Source organism: Enoplosus armatus, chromosome 10 (genome assembly GCF_043641665.1).
Source record: "Enoplosus armatus isolate fEnoArm2 chromosome 10, fEnoArm2.hap1, whole genome shotgun sequence".
NCBI classification, from domain to species: Eukaryota; Metazoa; Chordata; class Actinopteri; order Centrarchiformes; family Enoplosidae; genus Enoplosus; species Enoplosus armatus.
In genome coordinates this window covers 17,382,374-17,409,997 of record NC_092189.1, presented here as the reverse complement: position 1 = coordinate 17,409,997, position 27,624 = coordinate 17,382,374, and the positions used below count along the sequence as shown (strand labels likewise).

At 39.3% G+C, this 27,624-nt stretch overlaps 1 protein-coding gene across 1 annotated transcript in view; it reads right to left on the bottom strand.

Moving 5' to 3' along the window:
- LOC139291128 (ecto-NOX disulfide-thiol exchanger 2-like) overlaps window positions 1-27,624 on the bottom strand; it is a 67,559-nt gene that overhangs the window by 12,493 nt on the left and 27,442 nt on the right. Inside the window, exons 4-8 of the mRNA XM_070913057.1 lie at window positions 24,813-25,046; window positions 21,259-21,471; window positions 12,925-13,031; window positions 8,784-8,901; window positions 4,874-5,061 (exon numbers count right to left, since the gene is read on the bottom strand). Of these exons, the coding sequence (XP_070769158.1) occupies window positions 4,874-5,061; window positions 8,784-8,901; window positions 12,925-13,031; window positions 21,259-21,471; window positions 24,813-25,046 (860 nt within the window). The remainder of the gene's footprint in view (window positions 1-4,873; window positions 5,062-8,783; window positions 8,902-12,924; window positions 13,032-21,258; window positions 21,472-24,812; window positions 25,047-27,624) is intronic.

Sequence of the window (27,624 nt, the reverse complement as noted above, 5' to 3'; positions counted from 1 at the left end):
TTATGTTATCCATGTTTCACCAGGGCTCATCTTCTTTCCAACTGTTTTCGACAGAGGGAGAATAAGTTCGGCAACAGAGGTCCCAACCTTAAATCTGATGAATCAAAAGGTAAAATTCCTGTTGGGAAAAATCCAAAATAAGGACTCCCTCATCAGCTTCTGCTTTTAATATGATGCTGAACAATTCATCAGTTACAGTGGTGCTGTGCAGGCTGTGTCAAGTGAGGTGAAAAATGAGCCCTGGTCTGGAGACAGGGAGCCAGGGAGCGATTCAGCTGGTCAGTAAGGCAGACCTGCACATAATGAGCTCCTCTGCATATCTGGGACCTCATTCACACAGTATTAAAAATAGCTTTCCTGCATATCCTGTCTAGATAATGAATAATCCAATTACACCCTAATATTTTTTCATTATACATTGTTACCATCTGTGTTCTGTCTGCATAATGCTTTTTTTTTTTTTTTTTGGCATACACTTTGCAGCGCAGGTAAAAAGACAGGTGGCCGGCAAATAGCAGAAATGTAGTAATCATATCTGGCACTATGATGGTGGCCCAGTGAAGAACATATATTAATACATATATTAAGAAGAATTAAAGAGGAAAAAATGCAAACAAATACCCTAAAATATTGGTGTGTTGTTGACACCGCCACACAATTCTAGTTTGTCATAAGTGATGATTGAGAGGGATTATTTTATATATGTCTCTACATTGTTTTTTAGGGAAACTCCTACTCGCTCTACCCGTCTGTTTAGGCACACTTGTTTTGAAATTTAGGTTTCTTAGTCACAGGAAAACCGTTGATATCTGAGTTGTAGCTTGAGAAGTATCAGCCAAGTTATCTGAACAAACAGCTGGTTTTTGGCTTTAATAGCTAACAAGCATAACCTGAAATATAAAACAGATCGGTTTTGAACTTAAGCCTGGTACTAACTTGTTCGTATTTGGAAATCTTATCAGGTAAAGGAATATATTGCTCTTTGCCTGTTGCTTTACTGTTGTAATTGTGATATAATTGAACCATGTGATAGTATAGTGTTGATTGCGCTGCTTGAATCTCAGGTGTAAAAGCAAGTGTAAATGTAATGAGCTGAAAATAGAAGCTGGTGTTGTCAAACCTGCTCAACTGCTTATCCAATTTCCTATAATGATGCAGCCAGAAAGCAGGTAACAACAAACATTTAACGATTTTCTGATGTAAATATAAGGCCCATAAACTGAGGTCATAATCCAGATAACATATTAATACTAAAATAGATTTTATCTTCAGTGTAAATGAGGCGTTATATCCAATGGATGGAGAATATTTTCTCAATAAGGACAATCTTTTGCATAAATTGCAGCTGCCTCCGAGATGCCAAGGTCATGTGTGTTGTTGTATCTCACATTAACATTTCCTTAATGCAGATAAGATGCAGACTGAATTTGTGAAAGTGTAAATTAGGGTTTATTTGTCAGGCAAGGCGCATCACAGAGAAGCTTGAGGACTGCAAAATGCAAGCCCGGCCGAAAGAGGTTACTACTTAACACATTATTAGATGTAAGCCCAAAAGCAGAACATTAATTTAGAGGCTTGACTCTAAACACTGAAATCTGCAGAAGTAGTGCACAGTTTGTTAGAATTTAGACTTGGTGCTGAACAGACCTTTGGCAAGCGCCAGAGGCAAGTCTCCACATATGCTCTCCACCCCTCAGAGACTGAACCTTGTCACAGTGATGAACAGAAGATTGTAGTTGCACTGTGCAGCTCCCTGATGTAAAAGTGTATGTGATAATGTGTAGCGCTGGAAAAACAACAGATGTGCTCAGCCAACCTTTCATTGGTAAATATCATCTTTAAAATGTTAGCACTTGAGTTTTGGCATCATTTACATGAAGGAAATTGCGGTTGATGACGGCATTTTGCAGCTAAAATGGTCAAGAGAAGAACAGGTGTATTTTGTCATGTATGAAAAAGGCTCTAGAGAGGTACAGTGCTAAAATAAAAACTATATAAATGCCTTCTAGGTTTCAAGGTGAACATTAATTGTCAGATCAAGTGGCGTCATGGAGGTGAAGACAGGATAAATAAATGTATCTGCTGATAATCTGCTGAAAACAACTAAAATTCAGCCAGGGGAAAGAAGCAAAGTGTTCAAATTATCAACTGATGTTTTCACGTACGTGCCGGAGACACATTTCATGAAGGTGATTATGATGCTCTTTGTCAAATGAGATGGAAGTGGAGAAAAGCTTCTCTGCCTTGAAAACAATATTTTCCCTGACATCTCTTAGCTTAAGGAAGAGTAACTGCAAGCTGGGGCTATTTGACAACACAGCAGGTGATCAGAAAAGTGGATTGCCGCCTGAGGAAGTGTTTTCTTTTTTCAATTGGATAACTAAATGTTCCTGAGGGTAATATTCTCTTAAATATGGCCTAAAGCTGTGGTTCTCAATGTTGGTCCTCAGGACACAAAGACTTGCTGCTTCTTTCCATTGTAGCCATTTAAAGGGTGTAATTTCTGTCTAAAAGCCAAACTGTTCAATCAAACAACCACAAATTGATTCACGTCCCGGCCCCTCCACAAACACATGCCTGCAGCCCCTAAACATTGGATCAGATTAGATTAGTGTAATAAGCATTACTGTAAGTAAAAGCTGCAAAGATGTTTATTATTGAAGGTGCAATTCCCACTTTTCCTCAAATTAAACTACAGTAAACAAACTGGAAATGTCATTAACCGATCAGGTGACATGATGATGTGTGAATGTAAATATATGATTTACTGAAGCAACATAGAAGAATGACAAACACGCAGAGTGGCAGAGTAAAGCGAGCATCACCACACTGCATTGTAAAGATAAATATAACAATATACTGTACTAATTAAGCAACATTACAGATTGCAGATTCAAATTAAATGAAACATATAAATATAACTATAAAACATGAGGTTTATATATTAGTGTTGTGGGACTTATTGCATGAATGTGAGTACTGTGTGGCAGGAGTGTTGTAATATATAACAAGATCTAATATATAACAATCTGAGGATTATTTTCTTGATTAATAAAACAATTGTAAAAAAAAAAAACTGCCTGAATAAAGTGAGAAATACCCATCATAAAATCAAATCTAAAATCAAGACATTTCATGTGCTAATGTACTATATGACAAAGAAAAGCAACAGTTTACAAGGTTACAAGGATATAAAGCAGAGAAGAGCAGCAAATCCTCACATTGGAGAAACCAGAAAATATTTGACATGTTTGCTTGAAAAACAACCGAAACGATCAATCGAAATAATAGTTGCCGATTTATTTTCTCCATTCAGCTTTAATTAACACCATCATTAACGGCACCTTCTGAGGACAGAGCAATCAATTCACAGAACCTACATGGCATGCTTTGGACGATGTTGGCTTAAACTCATCTTCAGTCCTCAACTGCTGGAAATATAATAACAAAGCCACAGCCTCCAGACCTACATGACCAGCCTTAAAGCCCCTTCACAGTCACTGTCCACCCACACAGGTGTCTTCACTTAATCTTCACGATTAGAGCTCCTGTCAGGACTGTGTGGGTTTGTACAGAGTGTGCATGATTGTCGTCTCGCTCTCTGGTTACTTTGTTGTATCTGTCGGGGGGGGGCAACCAACACCTTTATCATCCTAATTGGTACATGGCGTTTGGTGACGTCACATACATTTCAATTCATGCTGAGAATATACAAATACTCAGCGTGATACAAATGTATACAGAAAAACCAAAAATTACGATATTTTAAAGTCTAAATTTGAGGCTCTCTGGAGAGCCGATCTTTTGTAACTCAAATCCTGACCTTATAGAGTGACCATAACCCTATCTCTGATATCCAATTTTGCAAACTTTGCCTACAAAGGGAACATCTTCATTACAATATAGGTCAATTGAAATTAAACTTTGTCAGTGAAAAGAGAATTTTCAGTAACAAAGACTGTATATCCTTCCCGTTTCTGGACAGAGAGGGTCAAGAGGTCATTTGTTCTTTATGTGAACTGCTTTTAAACTAGTTTTAAAGTACACTGACAAATGCGACGCTGGTAAATGCTGATTTCTCTGAAAACGATTGCCTCAGCTTATTTCAGTACATTCAGGTCATTTTGCAGTGTCATCGGTGAAGTGCAGTCTGATCTGATCTTTGATTGAATCACTGTTTACTGTCAGCTGTGAGAAGCCAAAGCTGCTATGATTTACACTAAAAATGTGTGCAGTACAGGAATGCCCACATTGAATGTCCAGCTGCTTTAACAGCAATAACAAATTTAACTCATGCTGACTGGAACCACACAGAAAATATCTGAGGTTTGTTGTCGTGCCCTGTCAAGGTACCTCCTGCGTGACTGAAATGGGGCTTCTTGATTTCCTGGCAAGTCTATAGTTTCAAAGTATGATTGAGGCAGGATAACGTCACCTGTTTTCAAGGCAAATCAACTTGTTTCAGGAGTGTTTTGTAATCAAGTGACAGTGCGACAATCCAGTTATCTCTCTTTATTCTCGTAGCAAGATTCTCAGAAGAGGAAATGCTACACGGGAAACAAATGGTATTTGCTGCTTGTTTTGAAGGGAAAATAGACTCGACACTAAACGGCTTGTTCAGGTGGATATGTTTTGAAGCATAGAGGTTACGACTGTATTGAGTTTTACGTATTTTATCAATTTGGTTTCATCATTTTAAACTTACTGCATGTGTCAAAATAACAGTTTAGTGGACTAAACTTGAATCTAATGACATGATATAACGCAATAAAAAAATCAGTTTCCAATCCAGTTCATCTTCTGTAGTTTTATCATAGCAGACCCAAATCTTAGTCAGTCAGAGAGTTAACTGGTTACCCAGAAATCTAATTACCTTCTGCATGCCCTGCAGAGCCTGCTGCAGGAAGCTGAGCTGCTGAGAGTGCGTGTTGTCCTCCTCACTACCGATTGGTTGGTTCTTGCCCTGTTCCTGTTTGAGCAGCTCCACCTCGTTCCTGTAGGCATCCAGCTGGCAGCGCAGGGAGTCATTCTCCTCTTTTAAGGCTTCTGCTTGGGAGACACCTACAGATTCATACACACACAATGACACATAATTAAGAAGGAGTTTAATCGGTCTCGTTTCTGTCTAAACGGCAAACTCTATTGTTCTGTTTCCTCAGAAAGAATCTCTCCCTCCAATTCAGGCATCGACAAGAAATGAAAGCCGATTCATATTTCTTGATTCTGTAACTGATTCTTGAAATCACAAGCTTTAATTATTCGTCAATGAATGCTAGGAAACTCATCGAGAACATACCTGACTGGGATTTATTTCACCAAATACATTTTGAGCAATTATCCTCTGGTAACTGCTGAGTGAAGCATCTGTCAACCTCAAATAATACCCACCGACTTTATACTGTAGCTAACATCGTCGTAAGTCTTTATTCTTTTACCTCATACAGAAGCTGACGCACAATTAATTCTGTTTAATCTCAATAACAGGAAAAGTGCGGAGACCCCACCCCCCGCCCAGAGGGTTTTAGACAAAGAATCATTCTCCTTCTTTTTACATTTGTGAACCAAATGCAGTATGAGAGCCTTTAAGAAATTATGTTCCCAAGCAGGCACTGAAATACAATCCCTTTTGAAAAATGCCAAAAGTGCCTTTTATCTTTAAATAGGCTTTTGACTTCAATAGGATTCCTCTCTTTCCTATTCATCTTTTTCCTATTAACTTTCTTGAAGAAATTTAATTCACACTGACCTCAGTGCGACTGAAAGCAGAACAAAGCCGATTTATTGATTTTGATCTGAAATACACCGCTAATATATTAATAAATGGCCAAAATCTGATTTTTCAGTACACTCACAAATAGAAGCTTGAAAGTCTAATGTGGTGCCAACTCTGAAATAATATCCTACAATAGGCAAACGGTTGACATTCAAGGTGTACAGCACATTTCATTGTAAAGACTGTCTGATTATCTAATGGTCAGGGTTAAATTAGAAGAATTTACCCTCAGTAATTTTCAAAGCAGCACATTATGCCTGTTTGAGGACTACCTATTAATAATCATGTCTGCTTCAGGCAATCTTTTAATATCTATTCTAAGATGCATATTGCATTGGTGACCTTATCCACCAACTGAATGGAATAGCGGACAGTCCACCCAGGATCCAACCTCAGAAAGGTGTGTGTTTTGGGTGGGTGGGTGGATGGGGGTATACTGGAGCCTCAGGTTAAAATCAACACTATCAATCACTGCCTGGTCTTCATTTTCTTATCTATTTATCCATCTCGAGAAGCTTGACATGTCCACCTGTAGCACACAGACTACACTTATTTTAAGTTTTATTCACTTAACTTTATGTCAAACTGCTTTGTTGTTCTTCCATAGTACAGTATGTTTTTCTCGCTGATACCAAACACAGCATCAGTATGATTTTTACCATGACTTTTATTTTTTTTATTGTTTTGTTATTTGTAGGTTTTTCTTCTTGTGTCCCTTTGCCTTTTCATTTTCTGTTTTCACACAATTCTTGAATCAGTAGACCACTTGTGGGCTTGCCGGGGTGTGTATCAAAATCAGCAAAGATGCACAGTTTGTATTCATTAGCAGACAAATGCATATTTCATGAACCCCAGGTTGTTTTGTTTTGAGGGCAATTTCCACTTGAACAAAAGTAAGAAGCATTTGAGAAAAGTTGTGTGAATCAGGCTCATTCTGTCAAGCATTGCAGTAAACTCAACTTTAAAGTATACTAATGCTGATTTCTTCAGATGGTGTAGAGGGATATAAGAACATCATTTGCATTTCCAGTTATTAATCAAATGATTTTCAATGTGAGCCTGCTGTTGCAATGACTGTCAGTCAAATTAGAAAGACTCCCAATAATAAGAAGTCTAACACTTCATCCAGATTGGTGGCAATAAATAACAATCACAGACTGTTTGGAAGATGATGATGAAATAATGACAGAAATGAGATGGTAACAATATCCTGAATTCTGATTCTGATTCAATTTCACCTGTACGATTAACATGTGAATCTCATTAAGATGCCACAGTATCTTTCAACATTTGAACGATACTCTCATAATGTTTTTGTGTGTTGAGAAATACTTTGAAAGGAATGTGTGGAGACATGATTCAACGGATGGATATGGAGGCCCCAGCATGTGTGTGTTTTCTCCTAGCAGTATTCAGTGAGGCAGGAAAGGGGTGAGGATAGTATTGATTACAAAGTCTTATTAACTTGCTGCCCAAGGAAAGCCAACACTCCGACCAGATCCCCCCACCCCCGTATTTGCTCTGAATTTCCCCGGTGAGGGATGTTATCAACCCCTAACACACACATGTACCTGTACGCATGCATGCACACACATACACACCACGCTAGGAGAAGCACAACAGTTTATTCTCCCATTAGTGTGTGTGCTGACAGAAAAGCCTCAGCCATAACTTGAGATTGGAGATTTCTTTTCCAGCTTTGTGCTTATGTATCTGTGTGCACATTGTGTACTGTACACCCAGCTACATACTGTATCAAACTGAACACAGTATGCACCCAGTGTGACATATTTTTATGAGAGGAAGCTTCACCAATACTAGCGTTATTCCCTGTTTAATTTTACAGTTTTATTTGGTCACATATCAGATTTGTAAGTGCAGAGATTCACTATTGTAATAATAACAAATCATCTCCCAATATGAAGCCTAAAGGGCGTGACTTTCCTTCAGAAAAGAGATTTCAAAAGATTAGCTCTATTTCCTGTTCTGCACAGTTTATTTATCTCTTATTGTGTTGCCTGTGCCTAATATCAGATTACAGGTTCTTTTCAGAGGTAATGCAGGCCTCGATTCTCTCTGTGTTTTTTTGTATGTGTGATTTAGGGTTCAATGATTTTTTGTGCTTTCCAGGGGCTCCTTTGTGATAAACAGTTCCAATATTTTGTGCAACCAATTTGATTGAGCATACCATGTCTACAACTACTGTACTTACCTACCTACATTTACCAGAGTTACTTTCATGAATATGCAGAAAAATTGCAAGAGACCAGAATGCTGTGCTCCAGAGAGGAAAATAAAATAATGGTGTGTGTCAAACATTTACCTCCACCCTCTAAGGCCATAACAGCACTTGTATTTAGATTTTATCCAACTGTAAAACTGGAAATTCAGCTGAGGCAGATTAAATGAGGCAGCAGCCAAATTCATTAAATGGTGTAAGCGCTCATATTGCGATCTCAAATCATTGTGTTGAACAGTTTATTAAAAACTAAAGCTGCTTTCAAACTATTTACAACATACTGATTCTAATTGTGTTTTGAGTACATAGTTCTTTCACATTAAAAACATGCAAACTAAAATCTCTGGATTTTTTAATGGGGTGTTGTTGGCTGCTATTGTCACACAATTCAATACACAGTCAGATAAATGAAGAAACTACTGACAACTATTAAAAAGTAGAAGTATGATGGACGGTGTAGCGAGGGCTCTGGTCACAGCTCAGCTTGCTATTTGTGAGGTTTTGAAATTAAAAAAAAATTGTGAATAGTGTCCCAAGCTAATGTTCTGCTGGATGTCCACTGGCACGCTGTTAGAGGTCTGCTAACACAACATGCAAAAAGTAATTTTGGCCACAACTTGGTGGATCAAAGTGAAAAGTTTTATTGTTGTACAGATCATACTCACCTTTTAGCCAAAACACCAGTGACATGTACAGTGTTTGCTGGTAGGACAGTATGTGACAGTATCTCAGCACCTGTACACTGTTTAGTGTCAGCCCAAATATTTTTACCTGAGTCCTCAGAGTCTTTGCTGTTAGCGGAGGACTCCACCATGTCATCGTCGGACATCTCCATCTCCTCTTCTCCCCTGATGCCCATCAGCTGCTCATTGTGCATGTTTCTAATCTTCTGCAAAACACAAGAACAGCAGGAAAATATCTGCATTGTGGATATACTGTTTACCTTCTCTACTGCTTATAAAACAATTTACCACAAAACATGTGCAAACCAATGCAAAACACACACACACACACACACACACACACACACACACACACACACACACACGCACACACACACAGACAGCCATCTGTTTTGTGTCTTCGGGCTTTCAGCTCAAGGTTAACAGGGGCCAGGCATGCAGACATGTAGCCTTTAAATATATTCACACATCTGGACCGGGTGGAGTGAATGACAGCATCCTACATGCTTACACGCTTATGCTGCATTTGTCAGAGTTAGGAAGTGGTGAGAGGGTAACGTGTCACCCCCACACTCACACTCACATTTGAGCTACCAAGGAGTGAAAAATATGAACGCCTGCGGTGTTTGTTTGGCCGATAAAAATCCTTTCAAATAATGCGAAAAGACTTTAACCTTCACTCTGGACACTGTTAGGTGGGAACAGTTTGACCTTCAGAGAGATCATATTGTCCTGCCGACCTCCTACCTTACTATTATTGCCTGGAAAACACACACACACACACACATACACACACACACACACACACACACACACACACAAAATTATCACATTGGAGGGCACAAGGCCTTTCTACTCTGGTTAATGCAGTGTGAAAGGATATAACAGATAAAAGACAGCGGGATTAAAACAGGCTATTGAGCATGATAAAGAACTAAAGATCAAAGAGCACAGTAATCCTTCATGAACCGAACGTCTTGCTGTTAACGAGAACCCCCTCAAATGCCATCCAACAATGTTTCAAAGTAATTGTGAATAAAACATTACAAAAAACAATCTTTTTAATGTCTGATTATTGTATAAGTGACTCACTGCTGCTGTAAAAAAAAAACATTACAATTTTCTAACCATGTTCAAGGCTAGAATAACAACACAAAAAGCACAGCATGCAATATGTGCAATGGTGGTTTCATCTCTGCATCTGTTTTCCTCAACCATGTACTTTTCAAATTGTCCACTTCAATTTCCTGAGCCATGTCAAACGGGAGGAAAAGCTGGTGTCTCTTAAAAGACATAACAGTTTTCACCTTAGTGAGAGCAAGAAGAGACGTGACATTTTGCCCATGCAGATGATTTCCTCTGCAGCAGAAGCCTGTAGACTAATATATTACTAAGACTGATTCTACACGGTTTTCAGTACATCAAGCCTTTCACCAAACGTACAAATGTTGTTGTCAAAATAATGTCATCCATTTGAAGAATTGATACATACTCTAAACAGTGTGTGTAGCATTTAAAACAGTGCACATATTTAAGAATTAAAGTATATCACAAAACCTTTGGTTAAAGAATAATATTTCTGTCTATTGCTGTCAATTCAATTCAAGTCAGTAGGTTTTTTGGGGGGGCTGAGGGCTTTGTCACTTGCAATTGAACTAAAACATATGTTGGTTTTGGGGGGAAACAACTCATGCTGTCTCTTTTCTTGGGAGGACTTTCACAGCGGTGCTTTGGGCTAAATGCTAACATCAGCATGCTAACATGCTCACAAGAACAATGCTAAAATGCTGATGTTTAGCAGGTATAATGTTTACCATGTTCACCGCCTTAGTTTAGCGTATTAGCATGCTAACAGTTGAGGCTATATGAGAATGTCATTGTACAGTATAATTACCCAATGCTATAATAGCCATGATCTTTCGCTATTCACTACATCATGTTTTCCTAATGTGACAGTTATAATGCATATTCTTGTTTGAACTTTTTCTTCATCTTTGAAAAGCGTCCTCAAGCATCATAAAAGTGCCTTACAAAAACTTTAAATGTACTGTATTTAAAAACTTCATTTGCATCTCTCATTTAATTTAACAAAGCGTGGATGTTTGATATGGAGAATAAAAGCAGTTATCTCTGCAGAGGTACTTTGTAATTCAAAGAAAACAGCATGCGTAAAAAAGAGGGAACATTTTTACAGAAGTAGAGAAAGAGAAGAAAAGAAGAGAAACAGAAATAAAGACTGGCTTATTGGTATCTTTGCTTCATTTAGGCAACTAAGAAAAACATCAAGTATAAATCGTGTCACCCATGATGTTGTGATAGTTATAGCTGTACTTCTGCTGTAGTCTGTCTGGTGCGCAGATGGCGAGGCAGTTTGTCTTATTACAGATACAGTGATGCAAACAACACCCAGCTTGACTGAGGCACCGAGAATAATTCAGGAGCTGATTTACACTTATGTTGAACACAAGAGGCTTTTCAACAGCAGCGGTAACAAACATTGGTATCTGAACACACACTCACCCCGCGCACTACAACCTCTGATGCAAAGGCTACTGTCATTACACCGGGGAGTTAACAACAATGTGTAGAGGCATGGTGCTCCGCCTAACAGCAAATCAATATTCAGGGGTTAAAGTGTAAAGTGTGATTAATGTATCAACACTCTGATATGGACAGCTCCCAGCAGCGGTTCTGAATGCTTGCTAATGTCATAGATCTATTTCTGGAAAGTTATTAGCATTTTCATAGTTCTGCAGGGGATGGAGCAGAATGAACGCTATTCTCTTTTGATACTATACATGAATATTCACAAAGAACAGGGCCTCATTGACATTCAGCAGAAAAATGTTCCAGTAGCATGCTGCGACAAAGCTTGATTTGCAATGATAGGTGTTGTCTGTGTGTGGATATACCACATTATACGCAGTGTTTTTGTGAGAGTGTAGGAAACTGTGTATGTGTGTGTTGTATCTAGTTGTTGATCTGCAATCAACAATATTGATATATATTTATATATTTACAGACCCAAACTTCACCAATCAGATCGACACCTAAAGCTGCACTCTCTATTAAAAACAACACGGACACCATTAAACACAAATCTTCAGCATAATTAATGTGGCATTTGTCTGACAGTAAGCAATAATGAAAAAAGCAAAACCCTGTCAGTTTCTGGAAAAAATGATGAGATGGATAACCTCAGTTTCCTGCCCCAAACAAATCATGTATAAATGCAGTTATTTTGAAAATGGCTCAACACGCCATCTACTGTTTTAAATCTGCTCTGAACCTTACAAGGCCAATGCTGACATAGAGTCGACCGGTTGGGACTTAATAATGTTAACGCCCCCTAATCAGTGTCAGTGTCAGTTTCCCCCGTGTCCCCTGACCCACGCCTCCTACAGCTGTTGTCCCCTCACTCCTCTGTTGCATTTCTTAAATGCTGGGAGAGGGAGAGTAGTAGTTACCCTTTAAGAACCCACTTACACCTCGTATTAACATGGGATCTGTATGACATCTGTTCATACACCTGTTATTAATAAATGTTCTAGTTATCTTGATTCTGCCCGCAATGTGATGGCATTGTGAATGTATTTATTTAATTTACACTTTTCATTAACATACACATTTCCCCGTCACATGTTCACACTAGGTGTCCATGGGTTATTAAAATTAATGTGACATTAGTGTGAAAAACTAAACAGGTACTTATCAACTCAGCTAAGAATTTCAGTTTTGGATTTTGTTTCACTTTGGATATAGACAATTATATTGTTAAAATGTGTTTATAACTCTGCTTAGCTATCATCCATCGTTTCAAATTTGTATGGACATAGAGCTCACACTTCCATACCAAATAACCTTCTTTAAAAGTATATGTTAGGAGATTAAATTATACATTTGTGACACTCTAAACCATGCAATTTTAACTAACCACATGAATTTCCAGGTTGCCATCAGGAATAGAGCTCCTTTTAGATTGAACTTCCCCCCTTTGGAGTTCCTCAGGTTTCAATTTAAGCCCCCTTGCTGTTTCTTTTTCTGCTTTGCTATTACAAAACCACACTTTGGAAAAAGCCATGAGCACAGTTACTAGTTAACTGCAAAAGGTTAAAAAGTACAAAAAGTATCAAATCACTGCTAAATAGGTCCTTACTAAAACTACATACGGCTACATACATACTTGATGATAAAAAAAAGTAATCTTACAGGATCATTAAAACACCAACCTCAACCTGCTTGCGCCACATGTCCAGGTTCTTCCGCTGAGCTTTGGAGAAATGGTCCCATGCCTTTTGTTTGGAAGCGGCGTGGAATACAGACACAATCTGTTCAACTGAGGTGAGGAAGAAATGTGTAGGTGAAGGGCAACAGAAAGAGGGGAGAGGGAAGGAGCAGAGGAGCAAAACAATGAGCTGTGTGTTGACAGTACGTATATGTTTCAGACCTGTGTCAAATATTTATACATTTTTTTGTTATTATTTACACATATATAGATGCTGCCACATAACATACCACCTTCAATCTCGTACTCCAAATATATTTTCCTCATCTTGTCTAGATCAGTTTTGGTGTGTGCTTTTGATGATATTATTGGAGCAAAGTTCTCACATGTGACAAAGTCGTCTTGACAGGTGCAAAAGATCAAAAACTCTTGACTGTGAAGAAACGGTGTGTGGGATTCTTTAGTTTCTTCAAAGTTTAATGATATTATATAATTTATAGAGCAGTGACGTATCAATGCAAGGAGAGGAGAGGCAAACAAGATGTTTCACTGTGTTGTGGTTCTATGCTCCATACCATCTACTGGCATAAATATTTACAATTCTTGTCACCTATTAGCCTGTGTTCACTAATAATTAATACTCTGTCCAACAGATTTATACACAGCACTTATTATCTTAAAAGGGTGCAATTATTGGAGACACAGAAACGGCTGTATTCGCATGAAATTGGTTCTAATAGTAAGGCCCATGAGATCCTAGCTGTTTAGGAACAATTATAAAAGCAAAACTGGCTGCTGTCTTCTTCGTTTATTTCTAAATATTGTGTACTGTAACTTGACGAGACCATCAATGAAATGATTAGCTGCACCTCCTGGCCCCTAAACTGCATTTTACATTTGGATTCAGTCTAAATTTGTAGTTCTGGGTGTGAGGAGAGACTGCTTTATGGCATAAAATTGGAAATAGGATGTTGTTTTTCCAGTGTAAATTGCATTAACGCTTACAGGGATTTTTGGCACTAGCAGATGGTAGGTTGACTCAAAAACAGATGAAAATAAAACAAAACACTTCCGTCATGTTTATCGTCTTCCCTGAGGCAAAGGAGAAAACTTTTAAACAAAGAAGCAACATCTATGTGTAACACAAAGCAGTAGGCATTTTGAGATACAGAACATAATGTTCAAAATGTTTACCAGCCAAAAGTGAAATTATATTGCAGTTGGGTGCTGTGCATGTGAAGTCTCAGCCATTTCTTTCTGTAACAATACACTGAGGCAAATGTGCATTTGAGTGTGTGTGATTGGTATTGTTTGTCTTGTACGATAAGGCAACAAATAGTCCACATCAATTGTTATTTGCTCAAATGCACATTTGTCAAATGTGGTTCATCATAATGTGGCTACAGAGGAGATGCAGGAGAAGATCCAACTCCGATCAGACAGACAGATCATATCATATCGTAAGACATGCACGTAGACATTTAAGACAGAAAATATATTTGACATATTTAAGGCTCTGAAAGTTTTTGTCTTTATGTCTGACGCCTGATTATCTAATGAAACCTACGTCATGGTGATGGGGTAGGCCAAAGCAAATTAAAAATAAATACCTTATATGCAGTGTTATCATTTCAGTCACATCAGTTATCTCCAAGATTTTAAATTATGCAAATCACACTCATATCTGTAATGGACACTGTGTCTTCAGCATCAAAGTCCTTTTAAAGAAACCAAACCAACAAAAGCAATAAGAAGAAAAAAGGCATTTTCTTTTTGGAGATATTCATCTATTTGGCAGCTAACTGATTGAGTTATTGTGTTACCAATCTTTAATCTACTCACCTGTAGCAAATACAGACTTTTGTGATGGCTGTTCAGGTCAGCAGGCATTCATTTACAATCATAAATACTCTTTTATGTGTTTTGCTGACTGGCTGCCTTTCTTCCGTCACTGGAGAGACCACTTTGGTACTTTGGAGGCCGTCTCGTTAGACTACAGCTGAAGACAGTGAACTCAGCATTACATCTGAATAGATTCCCTCCATCACTCAATACAATAACATTATAAAAACAACAAGCTTGCTGTCAAACACCATGTATCTTGTCATCATCACATACATCCTGTATACTATTGATATATTCAGGGTTAAGACTGCATCAGCTCCATGCTAGATTATGGTGCATTGATATTCTGTGTTCATGTTATGGGTGTATATACAGTAAAGGCTTTTATATTGAACATCATAGTTTAGCCTTAATATATGTATGTATGTACATAAAGTGTGTGTGTGTATTAGGTGTCAGTATGAATAATACATTTATTCCCAGATTACTTCAGTTTCATTGGTCAATGGGGAATGAGGGAACAGAGCAAGGCCGTGACTCTTGCAATCTACTGCTTTGTCCCTACTTATAGGAGCACCCTTAGATGTAGGGGTGTAACATAACAACATCTAAGTCCAACAAGAAGGTTGTACCATCTAGTACTTATTTTCTGTGTGTTTAAATGTGTAAGCATCATTAAATATATCAAAATATGTGTTTCTATGCAAATGCATGGGGTATATGGTATAAGTGAGTATGTAATGTGTTATTGTTTAAATAAAACTACATTGAAAATAAGAGCATCCAAAATTGGCATTAGTAGGATTTATGGTAAGGCTATTTACAGCATTGACTTTCAGTATTAGTATTTATTTTTTATTTACAGCATGAGGATGTCTGTGTCTCTCCTGCACAAACTGAAACTGAAATGAAAATGATCATATGGAGGCTGTTAGTATTAGCAGACGTATTAGTAGATATAAACTATACATGTTTAACTCAAGTAAAAATAGGAGTTTAAAATATTTGAATTAATTAATTCTCTGATATTTCTATGTCCAAGGACGGATCAATTAAATAGTGAGCAGAAAATCAAAATCTATCTGGGCTTGTGTACCAATCCACAGCAAATTAATCAAGTATGGTTAGAGAACACAAGGAGGATTTGCTCAGGAAAACGGTCCGTTTTATGAATTAGAAGTGAAAACTACTTTAGATTGACTCTTGGCTGGTTGTAAGAGGCTAGAACACATTCTTATAGCTGGAAGAGACATCCATTAAGATAATTTCATTTGTGGACTTTCAGTGGCCAGTGACATTGGCAGGAAAAGCAAAAATCCAACTCCAGATTTCCAGCGTATTTATACAGTACTAACGCCCAACCCTGCTGGTGGGATATGCTTTGGTCTTGGCTGCAGCCAGAAGGGGGCATGCAGGCCAAACCCAACACAGAGAACTCGTTCCTCCATGGCAGAAGGATGGGTGGAAAACAAAAGAGAAGAGGATGCTTTAACTGGGCTTTTTCCTCCTCCTCCCTGGAAGCAGTGAGCGGTGAAACAATCCCTCTGGTGAGAGTGAAGCACCCAGGAGATCTCCCCTGTGTTTTTGATGGAAGGCAGTCAAGCCTAGCAAGACATGTCAGAAACTAGCTGTGGTTAGGGCCACGGCACAGCCTGTTCTAGTAGCAACACTCCTGGTCAGATTTTTCATTTTCCCTGCTAACAGGGACACAACCATAAGGTCTCGTATTCCCAGACCAGTTAGCAGAAACAGGTGCGAAATGGGCAGTCAGCACTTTATCAAATGGGGGAATGCCTCAGAAGCAGTGGCAGGTCTGGGACAGCTCAAGAGTGGTGCCAATGTATCGAACTCCTCTCATGGTTAATGCTTGCTTGTTGTGATTTTGGGGGCAAGAAATGTTGTCAGCTAATCAAGTAATGCTGGAAATCCAACTTAGCCCACCTGTCAAGACTGTTTATGTGATGTAGGTGGACAATGGCACAAAGCTGGAAAGGCAGCAGATTGTCTGCAGCAGCTGCGATGGAACCAGACTGTGACAGTGGACATTGGGGGTAAGATGAATTTCTCAGTCACGGAGAAATTTTCTCAAACAGATCATCCCTTCAATCCAATCACCTGAAGTATATCTGTGTCATTATAGCTACGTTTTTTGGGGATTTGCTTTAGCTCTTAAATATTTGCCAATTTTGCAAACAAAAACATGAGACGACCGTTTCTACTGTTACAAAACACAAACAGAAAATCCTACAAAATCTTAAAGCTGTCAGTGGCCAGTCATTTTACTGGAACATATGTTTTGTTGCTATGGCATTCAGTATATTGACTAATAAAAAACCAAAAATCAAAATGGGAACAATGTTTAGAGATTTTCAATGAAGGTAATCAGTGGCGTGTAGTCCGTTAAAGGTACGGGGCTGCAGTTCCAAATGTGCAATACATGTTTTAATGAAAAATGCTGAGGGGCGTACTTTTCTCTGCCCGACACCAGTATGTGTGTAATATGTTCGGCTTTTCCTGGTGGCCCTTGATTGGTTGACACCGCACACCGAAAATAACTGGATCTGGGGCAGAACATTTTACGTGCAAGAAATATTGCCAGATTGGGCAATTGTGTCGGTAAAAATTACTTGTGTGGGGTGATGAAATTTTGGGCTGGTTAGTCATAATGTGGACATTTTTCTTCTTATTTTCAATATTCATATTCTTGTATAATAATGATGTTTTTTAACCAACCTTGCAACACTGCCAAGTAGCTAGAATTCTAGTTGACCAGGCTGGTGAACTCGCTGGCTTCTAGCTGGTCAGATGGAGACAGATGGACGTCATTTAGGTTGGTTTCTTAGCCTGCTTGCTTTTCGTGGATGTAAATATTGTTTGTGTTTGTTAAACTCAGAGGACAAAAGCAGTGCACGCATAAATGACACTCAGCATAGTTTTTTATTACATGCCTATTTTGGTACAAACATTTACCCGCCAGTGTGGCAGATAGCCTTCTGAGATTTACTAGCCCCACATAGTGGAAAAGTTGCGCCACACCACTGAAGGTAATTCTATTCAAGGTGACAGAAGTGTGAACGTCTAAAATAATGTGTCCTCGGATGTCAGTCAGGAGCTCTGACAAAAGCAGAGCCTGGTAAATATGGATGTTTCTTTTGTTCACAGGTGTGGCGTGTAAAGCTGCCTCATGGGAGACGAATCTCTGTGTTGACATTTGCATGGGTGGAACTACGGCGAGCGAAAGGCAAACTCATGAATAGAAATAAGTGTTTGTATGGATTATTGTGTTGGAGGTGGATGGCCTTTAATGAGAGAGAAACACAAAAAGAAAGAGTGTGAGGGTGACTGACAGAGAGAAATAGAGACATACATTGAGAGAGAAGCAAAGAAAGAGAGAGTCCTAGGAGGTTATAACCCACTTCAGTCTGCCCTTTTGAAACCAATACAACGTACGTAGATATCAATACAAGCTTTAATATATGCATCAAACACAGCAGCACACAGTGACGGCCTGATCTCAGGTGACAGATCCTCACTATTGTTGTTTTCTGCCGTTCAACTCACCATTCATAGTTTGTTGTGCCTTTTTTCATGTCATACATGTTGAATACATTGTGCCGTATCAGGTAGAATGGAAGGAGAACACAATGTCGAGTGCAGCGGTAGCACAGAAAGGCATTGTATCATAACGGTAAACAACCTGAATGAAGGTACCCTGTAAACACTACATACTGTGTATTGTATTGTAAAATAGGCCTACCTAGACTTTAATGCCTTTCCAAACTGAGCCCCTATGTGTTCTAATAGGTAGAGGAAAATGTGACAATTTGCTAAAGTAAAATCTTTCACTGCATGAAATGTAATTAAAATAACCTTTTAAATAATTTGCTTTGTACAGGGGCTGTTGTAGGGATGGCAAAGTGTCAGAACAGAGAAACATGCATTTAAGCATGTCAAGAGACAGCAATTTATAATATGGTGGGACTCATTTCATTTTCTTTTACTACTGTAATTTTATCTCAAATGGTCACCTGTCATTTCTTTCCTCATACATCTGCCGTTATAGTTCGCTATGTTACAATGTTACTACTATGTTGGCATTTAGCTGCTGTTAAAATGTAATTATTGAGTCTTATAACATTGACCAGGTGGTTACTTCAAAATTGAATTTCTTCTCATTTGCCGTACATGGGAAAGTCTAACAAATGAAGAGCTAACGAATGACCAAACTACTGAATAAATGCTGTTTTCTGTACTTACAGTTTGACACTACTATCTACTACAACAAGAATCTACTCAACTGATTATAACTAATTATAACAAACATAGACAGCGTGTGAAGCAATAATTGAATGTTAATTCTTTTGACTTCAATGTGCTAAAATCTTGACATCTGGGAGGAGGAGTTGTAAGCGACTAGTAGCGAGTGATGTATCAGTCCTGCCTACATCCTTTTCACTTGACACAGAAGCTGCAGTGGTGGTTGATTTATTTCTCACGTTGATCAAAGGAATATGTCGATTTAAAAGTTGTTATTTCTGTAAGTTGACTTACAGCAACTTGTGCAGCTGCGTCAATCTCATCCACGTCGTCGTTTTTCATGCTCGCTAAACAGTAAGTAGGCTATGGAGGAAGCTGTCAGTGGGCACAACACCAGACCAAGAATCGAACCAGACTACGTAGGCACACTGTCATTAAGACATTCATGATAAATGAATTGCTAGATTTCTGTCTGTAATGGTAATAAACAGCCAGTACCATTGCTATGGCTACAGATAGCAGCAGCAGAAGTAGTAGCATTGAAGGTGTGGCTCAAGCCATTATTACAGTCCATTTATTCTTGTGTGCTTGAATTAAAACATTAATTCATCTTACATCTGCATCAAGTTTATATCAAGTTTATTTTGGTCTTACAGTAAGTCTTTACAAGTTCATGTGTGTCCTGCAAATTAATCTTATCATATGTATCATTGATGTAAAGTATTGCTGGCTTTCTGTGTGAATGTGTGAGAAGGATATATATATATGTATATAGAGAGAGAGAGAGAGAGAGAAAGCCCTTGTGTGTTGGTAATTGTATGTGTGAAAATGTGTGGGTTAGAGCACATTTATGTCATGGTATTTCTCTCTGGGTATTTGAGCATTTGATATGCCGTGTGTAGAGCGGTGACCTGTGATAAAACGGCAGACTGCAGAGTGTCATGGGGATTACTGCAGCACAGTGTGGTCGATCGTTCCTGTTACCCAAGCAAAGCACTAACTGAATGGTAAATTCCGCGTTATTCTCCGGGGGCTGTGACATAGGATAAATTGTTTACAGAGTGGCTGCATGTGTGATCGAGAGAAACGAACTCAAAGAGCCCACATGCTCCTCGACCTGTAAACTCTCTGGTAATATCCTGTTTCCGTGACTGGTGGCAGGGGGCCAGGGCCAATTTGCCATGATAAGACACAATTTGCCAACTTAGGACCTGGTAAGATTTTGGTCAAACCTTCGTGACGACATTCCTGAATGCAGTGTACAAACGGTTATGGTGTTCATCGCCAGCAAGGGTTAGTATTAGGATTAATATTGGAGATGCAGTAAAATCCAACACTGAAAATCATAAAGGAAAAATTAGTGGATATAAAGCATTTCACCTGTGAGTATTCACCTGTAATACTTTACATGTTGAACTCAGCAACCCAGACAGAGGGATTAACGGTTGACATTTACTGTGATAATTCATAAGTATACTTGACTCACAGTTTGGCATGCACGGCGGTCAAAGCCTTCATAAGCATGTACACTGAGGTGCATTAGTTGAAATCAAAGGTCCTTTTATTTTGCCCCCAAATGGCTCAGACAGCTCAAATCAAATTTCAAACGCTTGTTCATTAATGTTAAGTATGTCACCAGTGATTTTTTATTTTGATCTGTGTTTTAGTGCCATGGTGCTATAATTGCATCTCCTGTTGAGGGACACGGCCAAAATTAGGTTCTTTATATGTTTTTGATGATGTTGAAATAAAAGTATTTGCTTTTTAAATTTTTTTTTTATAAAAACAGACTCATGCAACTCCCTGCACTCATGGCTCAGTCGGATAAACTGGTCTCCTGCTGATTAATAAATAAAGATGTGAAGCTGTTAACCAAATCTAAAACATTGTGATCACTTTGTACCCGTTCTAAACTGAATACAAAGGCCATGTTATGATGTGTTTATATTCATCTCTCTTTTATAAATGTTCTTAAACATACAGTACTATTATTCCTAAAATATATGCACTAGAACCTTGTTTGAAAGGTGTTTCATTTACAGAGGAAACTTAAGATGATGCTTTTTTGCAAAGAAGCTTTCCCTGATTTGAATTGTGTTTTTTAAACAGACAAAGGTATATTATATGTGTATGGTAAGTGAATTGTACGATAAACTCACATCAAGCTACTGACCTGGCAATTTCCATCCTGAAACTACATACACATGCACTGTGTGACTGAGCAGAGAGGACTCACATTGAGCTAGAATGGCGGCCATCGCGGTCTTGAACTTGTCTTTGGCCTCTTCCATCTCCTTCTCATGCTGACTCTTCTCGCTCATCAGCCGGCGGATGTGGCTGTTGGAGGACTGAATCATGGAGTAGAAGTTGTTGGCGTTCCTGCGGTTGACTTCTCCTCGTTCCAGCCAGGTCAAGAGCACGCGCACTGATTCAGGAAACTTGTTGTCGTCTAGGCAGGAAGGGAGGAGGCGAGGTAGAGAGAGCAAGAGTCTGGGTCAATATGAGCATTCCCTCTGTATATTTACTGTCATCTGAGCAGAAGCACTGTGAAGGAGAAAACTACATAAGAAAGGTTAAAAAAGGTGTTGCCTTTACAAACTCCAAGTCATTTTACCAAGAAGAAAGTAAAAAGGGAGGAAAGGAGAGGTAGAAATGTGGCCAAAATCAATACCACAAAGGTACAATAACAGAACAGCCTCTGCCAACAAAAGTTTTTTCCAGCCAAAAGAGGACAGAAGGAAAGAGTTAGGGTCAGCAACGAAAAGCTGCCTCTGCAAATTCACTCTGGAAGCATTTGATGATCAGGGACATGCAAGTTCAGTGTCAACACTTTCATTGTGCGTACATTTCACAATGTACATGTAGAAATCATCTCCAGCTCTGTGTTTATATAAAGCTGAAATTAAATTTAATTCATGTTTGTGCATCAGTTTCATGTTTGTACAAGCTGTTTTAGCAGCATCTATTTGAGATGTGTGCTGGGTCGTCTCCAGGTTGCACGCAGGAGTGTCTGGGAGGAAAGAATGAGGACATGAAGATGACGAGATGAAAATAACTTCAAGAATTTGCTGCCATCTTGGGAAGAAAATAACAGAACGGATCAAATAAATGATTGAGGAAAAAAATGATCATATCTATATGCTGAGCATAAAAAGCAGGAGGTTAAATGAGAAAGGTTTCGGGTGAAATCAATCAGCTCCCGTCTTTCCTATAAATATCTTTGGTAAACAACATTCGCCAAATGTCTACATAAAAGGTGAGCAGCGTGTTATATAGCTGCTGTTTACAAAGTGCAGGTTGTTGAGCAGTAGTCCTGCTTTGTCTGGTGAATAATCAGATGATGTCAGGAGACTTATTGATTTCCACTGTTTTTATTCTGCTGTGGTTGTCCTGTCCTCTGCTGCCTCGCTGTGCTGCTTACAAGTCAGAGGAGCATAGGAGAGAATACACTCCCACACACAGACGTCAGCACACAACACACTGCCCCAGACCTCCCCAACACACACATACACACACACACACACACACACATTCACACGTACAGAGTGGTGCACATGCATCATGTGCACACACATAAACATTACTTAGCATCAAGCTGAGGAGGTTTATATTTATTTATGTCAGGTTCTGCAGATGCTGTCAATTTCTTTCTGTCGCTCACAAACACACACTCACACACACACACACACACACACACACTCACACTCACACTCACACTCACACTCACACACACACACACACACACTCACACTCACACTCACACTCACACACACACACACACACACACACACACACACTCACACTCACACACTCACACTCACACTCACACTCACACACACACACACACACACTCACACTCACACTCACACACACACACACACACTCACACTCACACTCACACACACACACACACACACACACACACACTCACACACACACACACACACACACACACACACACACACACACACTCACACTCACACACTCACACACACACACACACACACACACACAAACACACACACACAGTGGGGTCCATCAGACGGCTTGCATGAATGATAATCTATCACAGTTACAGATATTGAATCAAGGTGTCATCTCATGAATCCCTGAGGTGTTGCTGTTTGTTTACAGGCAGACTCAGGTCTCATAATACATGCCCCCCCTGCAGCGGCATTATTAATAGACAATCTGGAGGAATATTAGTGGTATTCGATCAGTGACAATGGCCAGAGGCCAGAGAGATTGGGATTCTCATTTAATGGGTCTTCAGCTGAGGCATTACCCGAACATAAATACACAATATAAGAATGTATTACCTTACTTTATGAGAAATAAATACCCAATTAGAAAACTTCTCGCCACTTTGTTTCTCAGCGTTTTTATCTTTATCCATAAATCAGAGCCATTCTGACAAGGAGCAGATGGGTTAGTCACTTTAAACTTGCAGAAAACGATCCAGAACATAACAATTTCACCAGACAAAAAGACACAGTTTCGCTGCAAATTGTATCATCGCGTAAACACAGTCAATTCCAAGAAACTCTGTGCACAGCTGTAAGAAAAAGACACGTGCTGTGAATCTGTGAAACATCTCAGTAAATGATGCCGCACAAAAAATTAAATTTTCCTGTGAAATCGTCTACTTATTTTTCTCAATTAATTTTGTTCAGCCATGCTTTTATTTCTTTATTCACACAGATTCCAAAATATGAGTGAATTGAAGAATCAAATAGAAGTTTTTCCAATCACTAGAAAATGTATTAAGTTCAGTAAGTTGACCTTTCCGCCATAAATCTGACAAATAGATGAGAATGGTGGTTGTTAAGTGGGTAATTGGCAAATACATCAGGTATCTGTTATACACACAAGACCCAGTGCGTCTCTTTAATGTTACAGTAAAAAGAGGAGGGTAAGGACAGGAATGTCACTGGGGATCAACAAGGACTCTCATATCACAGATGTTTGATTGCATTAAGAATCCACAAGGCTCAACAATTTATTCTCACATCCCTGAGGCCCCTTCAGACCATCCTCTCCTTTATGTGCTCTGAACACTGATCTGATCTATACTCAACCTCACAGAAAATTTAAATATTTCAAATTATAGTGCAACCCCTTGCAGTCGAGAAGAATGATTAACAAGTATCAAGTCGCTTTGAATTCTCAGAAGGAAGCGGATGTATAAGACACTCAAATGAGAAAATGTTTGCAGACACTAAAGAACACTTGATGAAATGTCAAGTGTATTTAAATTACTGTCACTGCTCTAAATACATTTAGATTCAACTTAAACATATTTTCTTCCGTGCACGGCAGTCTGCACCAGGATACATTTTCAACTGGTAAATGTTTATCTAAAAAAAATCTCAAAAGTCATCTATAGACGAAAGGATTAGTTCATTATACGATAAGTCAATCAACAGTAAGGTATTGTTTAAGTAATTTAATTATCAAGCAACAAGACTAATGTGTCTACACAGGAGGCATAGCAAAAGCAGAATGCCGTCAGGTAGTTATGTGCATAAAGAGAAGAAAATAACGCAAAAGACCTGACGCGTAAACATAAACTAATTTACATTTTTACCTGGTGGTGGCGGTAGATGAAAAATCATCAACATTATTATAATTTATCCAGAGGAGGACATGCTTGCCTAATTTTAAGGGAATCCCTCCAAATAGTCAACAAATCTCACTCAAAATCACAAAATTTGAACCTCATGGAGGCAAGGAAAAGTCAGGGAATCACCAGAGTTAGGGTATGTATGTTTCATGTTTGTCTATACCAACCTTTGATCTTGTCTCCAAGTTCACTACACTCGTGCTCAGAGTAGTGGACAATGGGGGGAGGGGAGGGCGGCCGGAGGCGATCCTCCTCCATCTTGCGCCGGTGCCTCTCCTCTCTGGCCAACATGCGCTGCCGACACTCCCACTCGTACAGGTCGTCTCTGGCCTGGGCGAAGTCCACGTGGAGACGGCCCGAGTCTTTTTTTTCTGTGCTGGAGCCCAAACGAATGCGGTAACCTGGGGAGAGGAAGGAGGGGTTTGAGAGGACATGAGACAAATTAAGAAAAGGGTGAGGTCTGGGGGGAAAAGATGGGACTGTTGAGAGAGAGAAAAAACAGAGGACATGGAAGACAGCTGAGACGTTTCATTGATTGGATGAAAGTGGCAACAGGGTGAAATATCAATTTCTATCAACACCTACTCTGATTCAGACGGACAGTAGATACACAAGAGATAAGCTGAGATAAGAATAACAAGCATATACACAGATAAGAAGACTCACACACACAGATATCTGCCAAGGTTAAAATCATCAACTTGTCCTCATTTTCCTCCAGATTGGAAGAGACAACCTGATCTACACATGTTCTCTTTATGTGTCCTGTGATTCTCCAGGTGTACAGGCCGATACTTAGACAGACAAAAGCCGTGCAAGCCACTTGAGCTTTTCACTCTGTGCATACATGAGTGTGGCAGAGTAATTACAGTGACAGCCCTGTATCACCCCACTGCCTCCCACCTGACACTCACAGCTCATTCCACTGCCTGTGTGTGGGTGTGAAGTGCAATCACTCTCATTTTGTTAATTGATTGGTCTGAATGATCTGTGAGAGGACGGGGTGTTTACAGTACAGTGCAAAAACCAGGACACAAACTCAGAAATCCCTGGGCCGGCCTTCCCTCCAAAACATACACATGAACGCACAACGCACGCTCTCATCAGAGCAAAGAGGAGATAAAGTTGGATGTGAGCGCCAGCAGAAGAAAGACAGATTGTGAGTTTTGGCTTGTTTTTCCAGTCTGCTCTCCCTGCTTAAGGCTCTCGGTTTGCTTCAATATTTCATAAAGGGGGACCTCGGTGTGCTGAAGGCTGCTGTAATGTGTATCTGAATGTGTGAATGTGTGCGTGTACATGTGTGTGTTTTGGGAGAAGAGTCCACGGTGTGCGGAAAGTATTATTTATGAGAAAGCTACAGAGGTCTGTCATCTGGCTAATATACGGACTTATAGCTCCGGTCTCACTGTAGGGAAGAGGTAGATGAAATCACACACCTAAGCACACACACACACACACACACACACACACACACACACACACATTAAATAATGCAGAGGGTATTATTGCAGTGGCTGGTGTTTTAAATGAGCTTTGTGAAGAGGGAATATATGGCCAGCAATTCACATGGAGAGATTTAAGGCGTCTGTGCAGGAGAAGCTGCTGGATGGAGATAAAAGAAAAAAAAAAATCATAAGCTGGTGTCACATGACAAACAGAGAGACCTCTTCTTCTCAAGGAGCATTTAAAGCAGCATCCCATTGGCCAAGGGATTTTAAATGTGAGTGTATTCTGTAACAGTGACTAATAAATATGCAAAAATTGATAAAGCAGGTGTGAGTCAAGGGGCAAACTGTGTCAATAACAGAATAATAAAGAAATTGTTAGAGTGCATGGTAGTCTGGTAAAGTCTAACAAGACAAAACAAAAGACAAAACATCACAACTGTGATTCTGATAAGATAAGACAATTGTCTAACATTGTCAGGGCCTCCATTTGTAGCAGAATATTTATTATTTAATGTAGTGATGTGTTCAGACTGAAAGCAAAGCAAATTTTAGAAACTTTAGAAATGGCTAATTGGGGTGAAGATGCGTCCAATGCAAGCTGAAAAGGTTTGTGCCTTCATGAACCTAATTATCGAACATATTAAGACAGGAGGGGAAAGGGGGAGAGCTGTGAAGAAAGATTGCAGGGTTAGGGTTAGGCCTGTTGACTACTGAGTCTATGTAAGCTGTCACACAAGCACACAGGAAGACAATCGCTTGGCATTCAATCTATATGTACTTTCAACCTTTATTTTCCCAAAGAAGTTTCATTAAGCTGCAATGTCATTCTGTCTTTTTCGGAAACAGCCTGTTCACACTCTAAGGGGCCATTTATACTAGCATTAACGTACAGAATAGTCTTGGAGCCTTCGTATGTGGTCGCCGTAGCTTCACCGTAGGCTACACCATACCTGACATGCACCTTCTCATCTCCTTCAAGTTTCTGATGCATTAAGCAAGTTAAAGAAAGGCTTAGTCGTCTTATCCTTCTAATGCATCTGCACTGTGAACCTTTTGCTCAACGCTGCTCTCCATTAAAGCAAATAAAAGAATGTAAACAGCGATTACACGGCAGCAGTCTCCTATTCTGTAATGAGACAAGGTGAATTAGAAATGACCTGGATGTAACTTGAGTTCTACATGTTCTGTCACTCTGTATCGCAAAGTTAATCGAAGAAACACAATTACTGTGGGGAATATCATTAAAGCATGATCCGTCCTGATCATGTGCATTTCATCTCTCCAGTGAGGCGGTGGTGATAATAACAAAAAAAAACAAATCCTGCGCTGTACGTATCTACAGCAGGTCGGCCATTAACGGCTCACATCAAGTATTGCTTCATACAGTTACACATATTTACACCTCACTGGTGTTAATGAGGGAGAGGCAAGCACATCTTTTCAATTCTAGTTACCCAGATGTGTCTGATGGATGTCAGTGGGATCTGCAAACCGGCAATGATTTAAATTGGATAAATCTGACTGAAGCAGT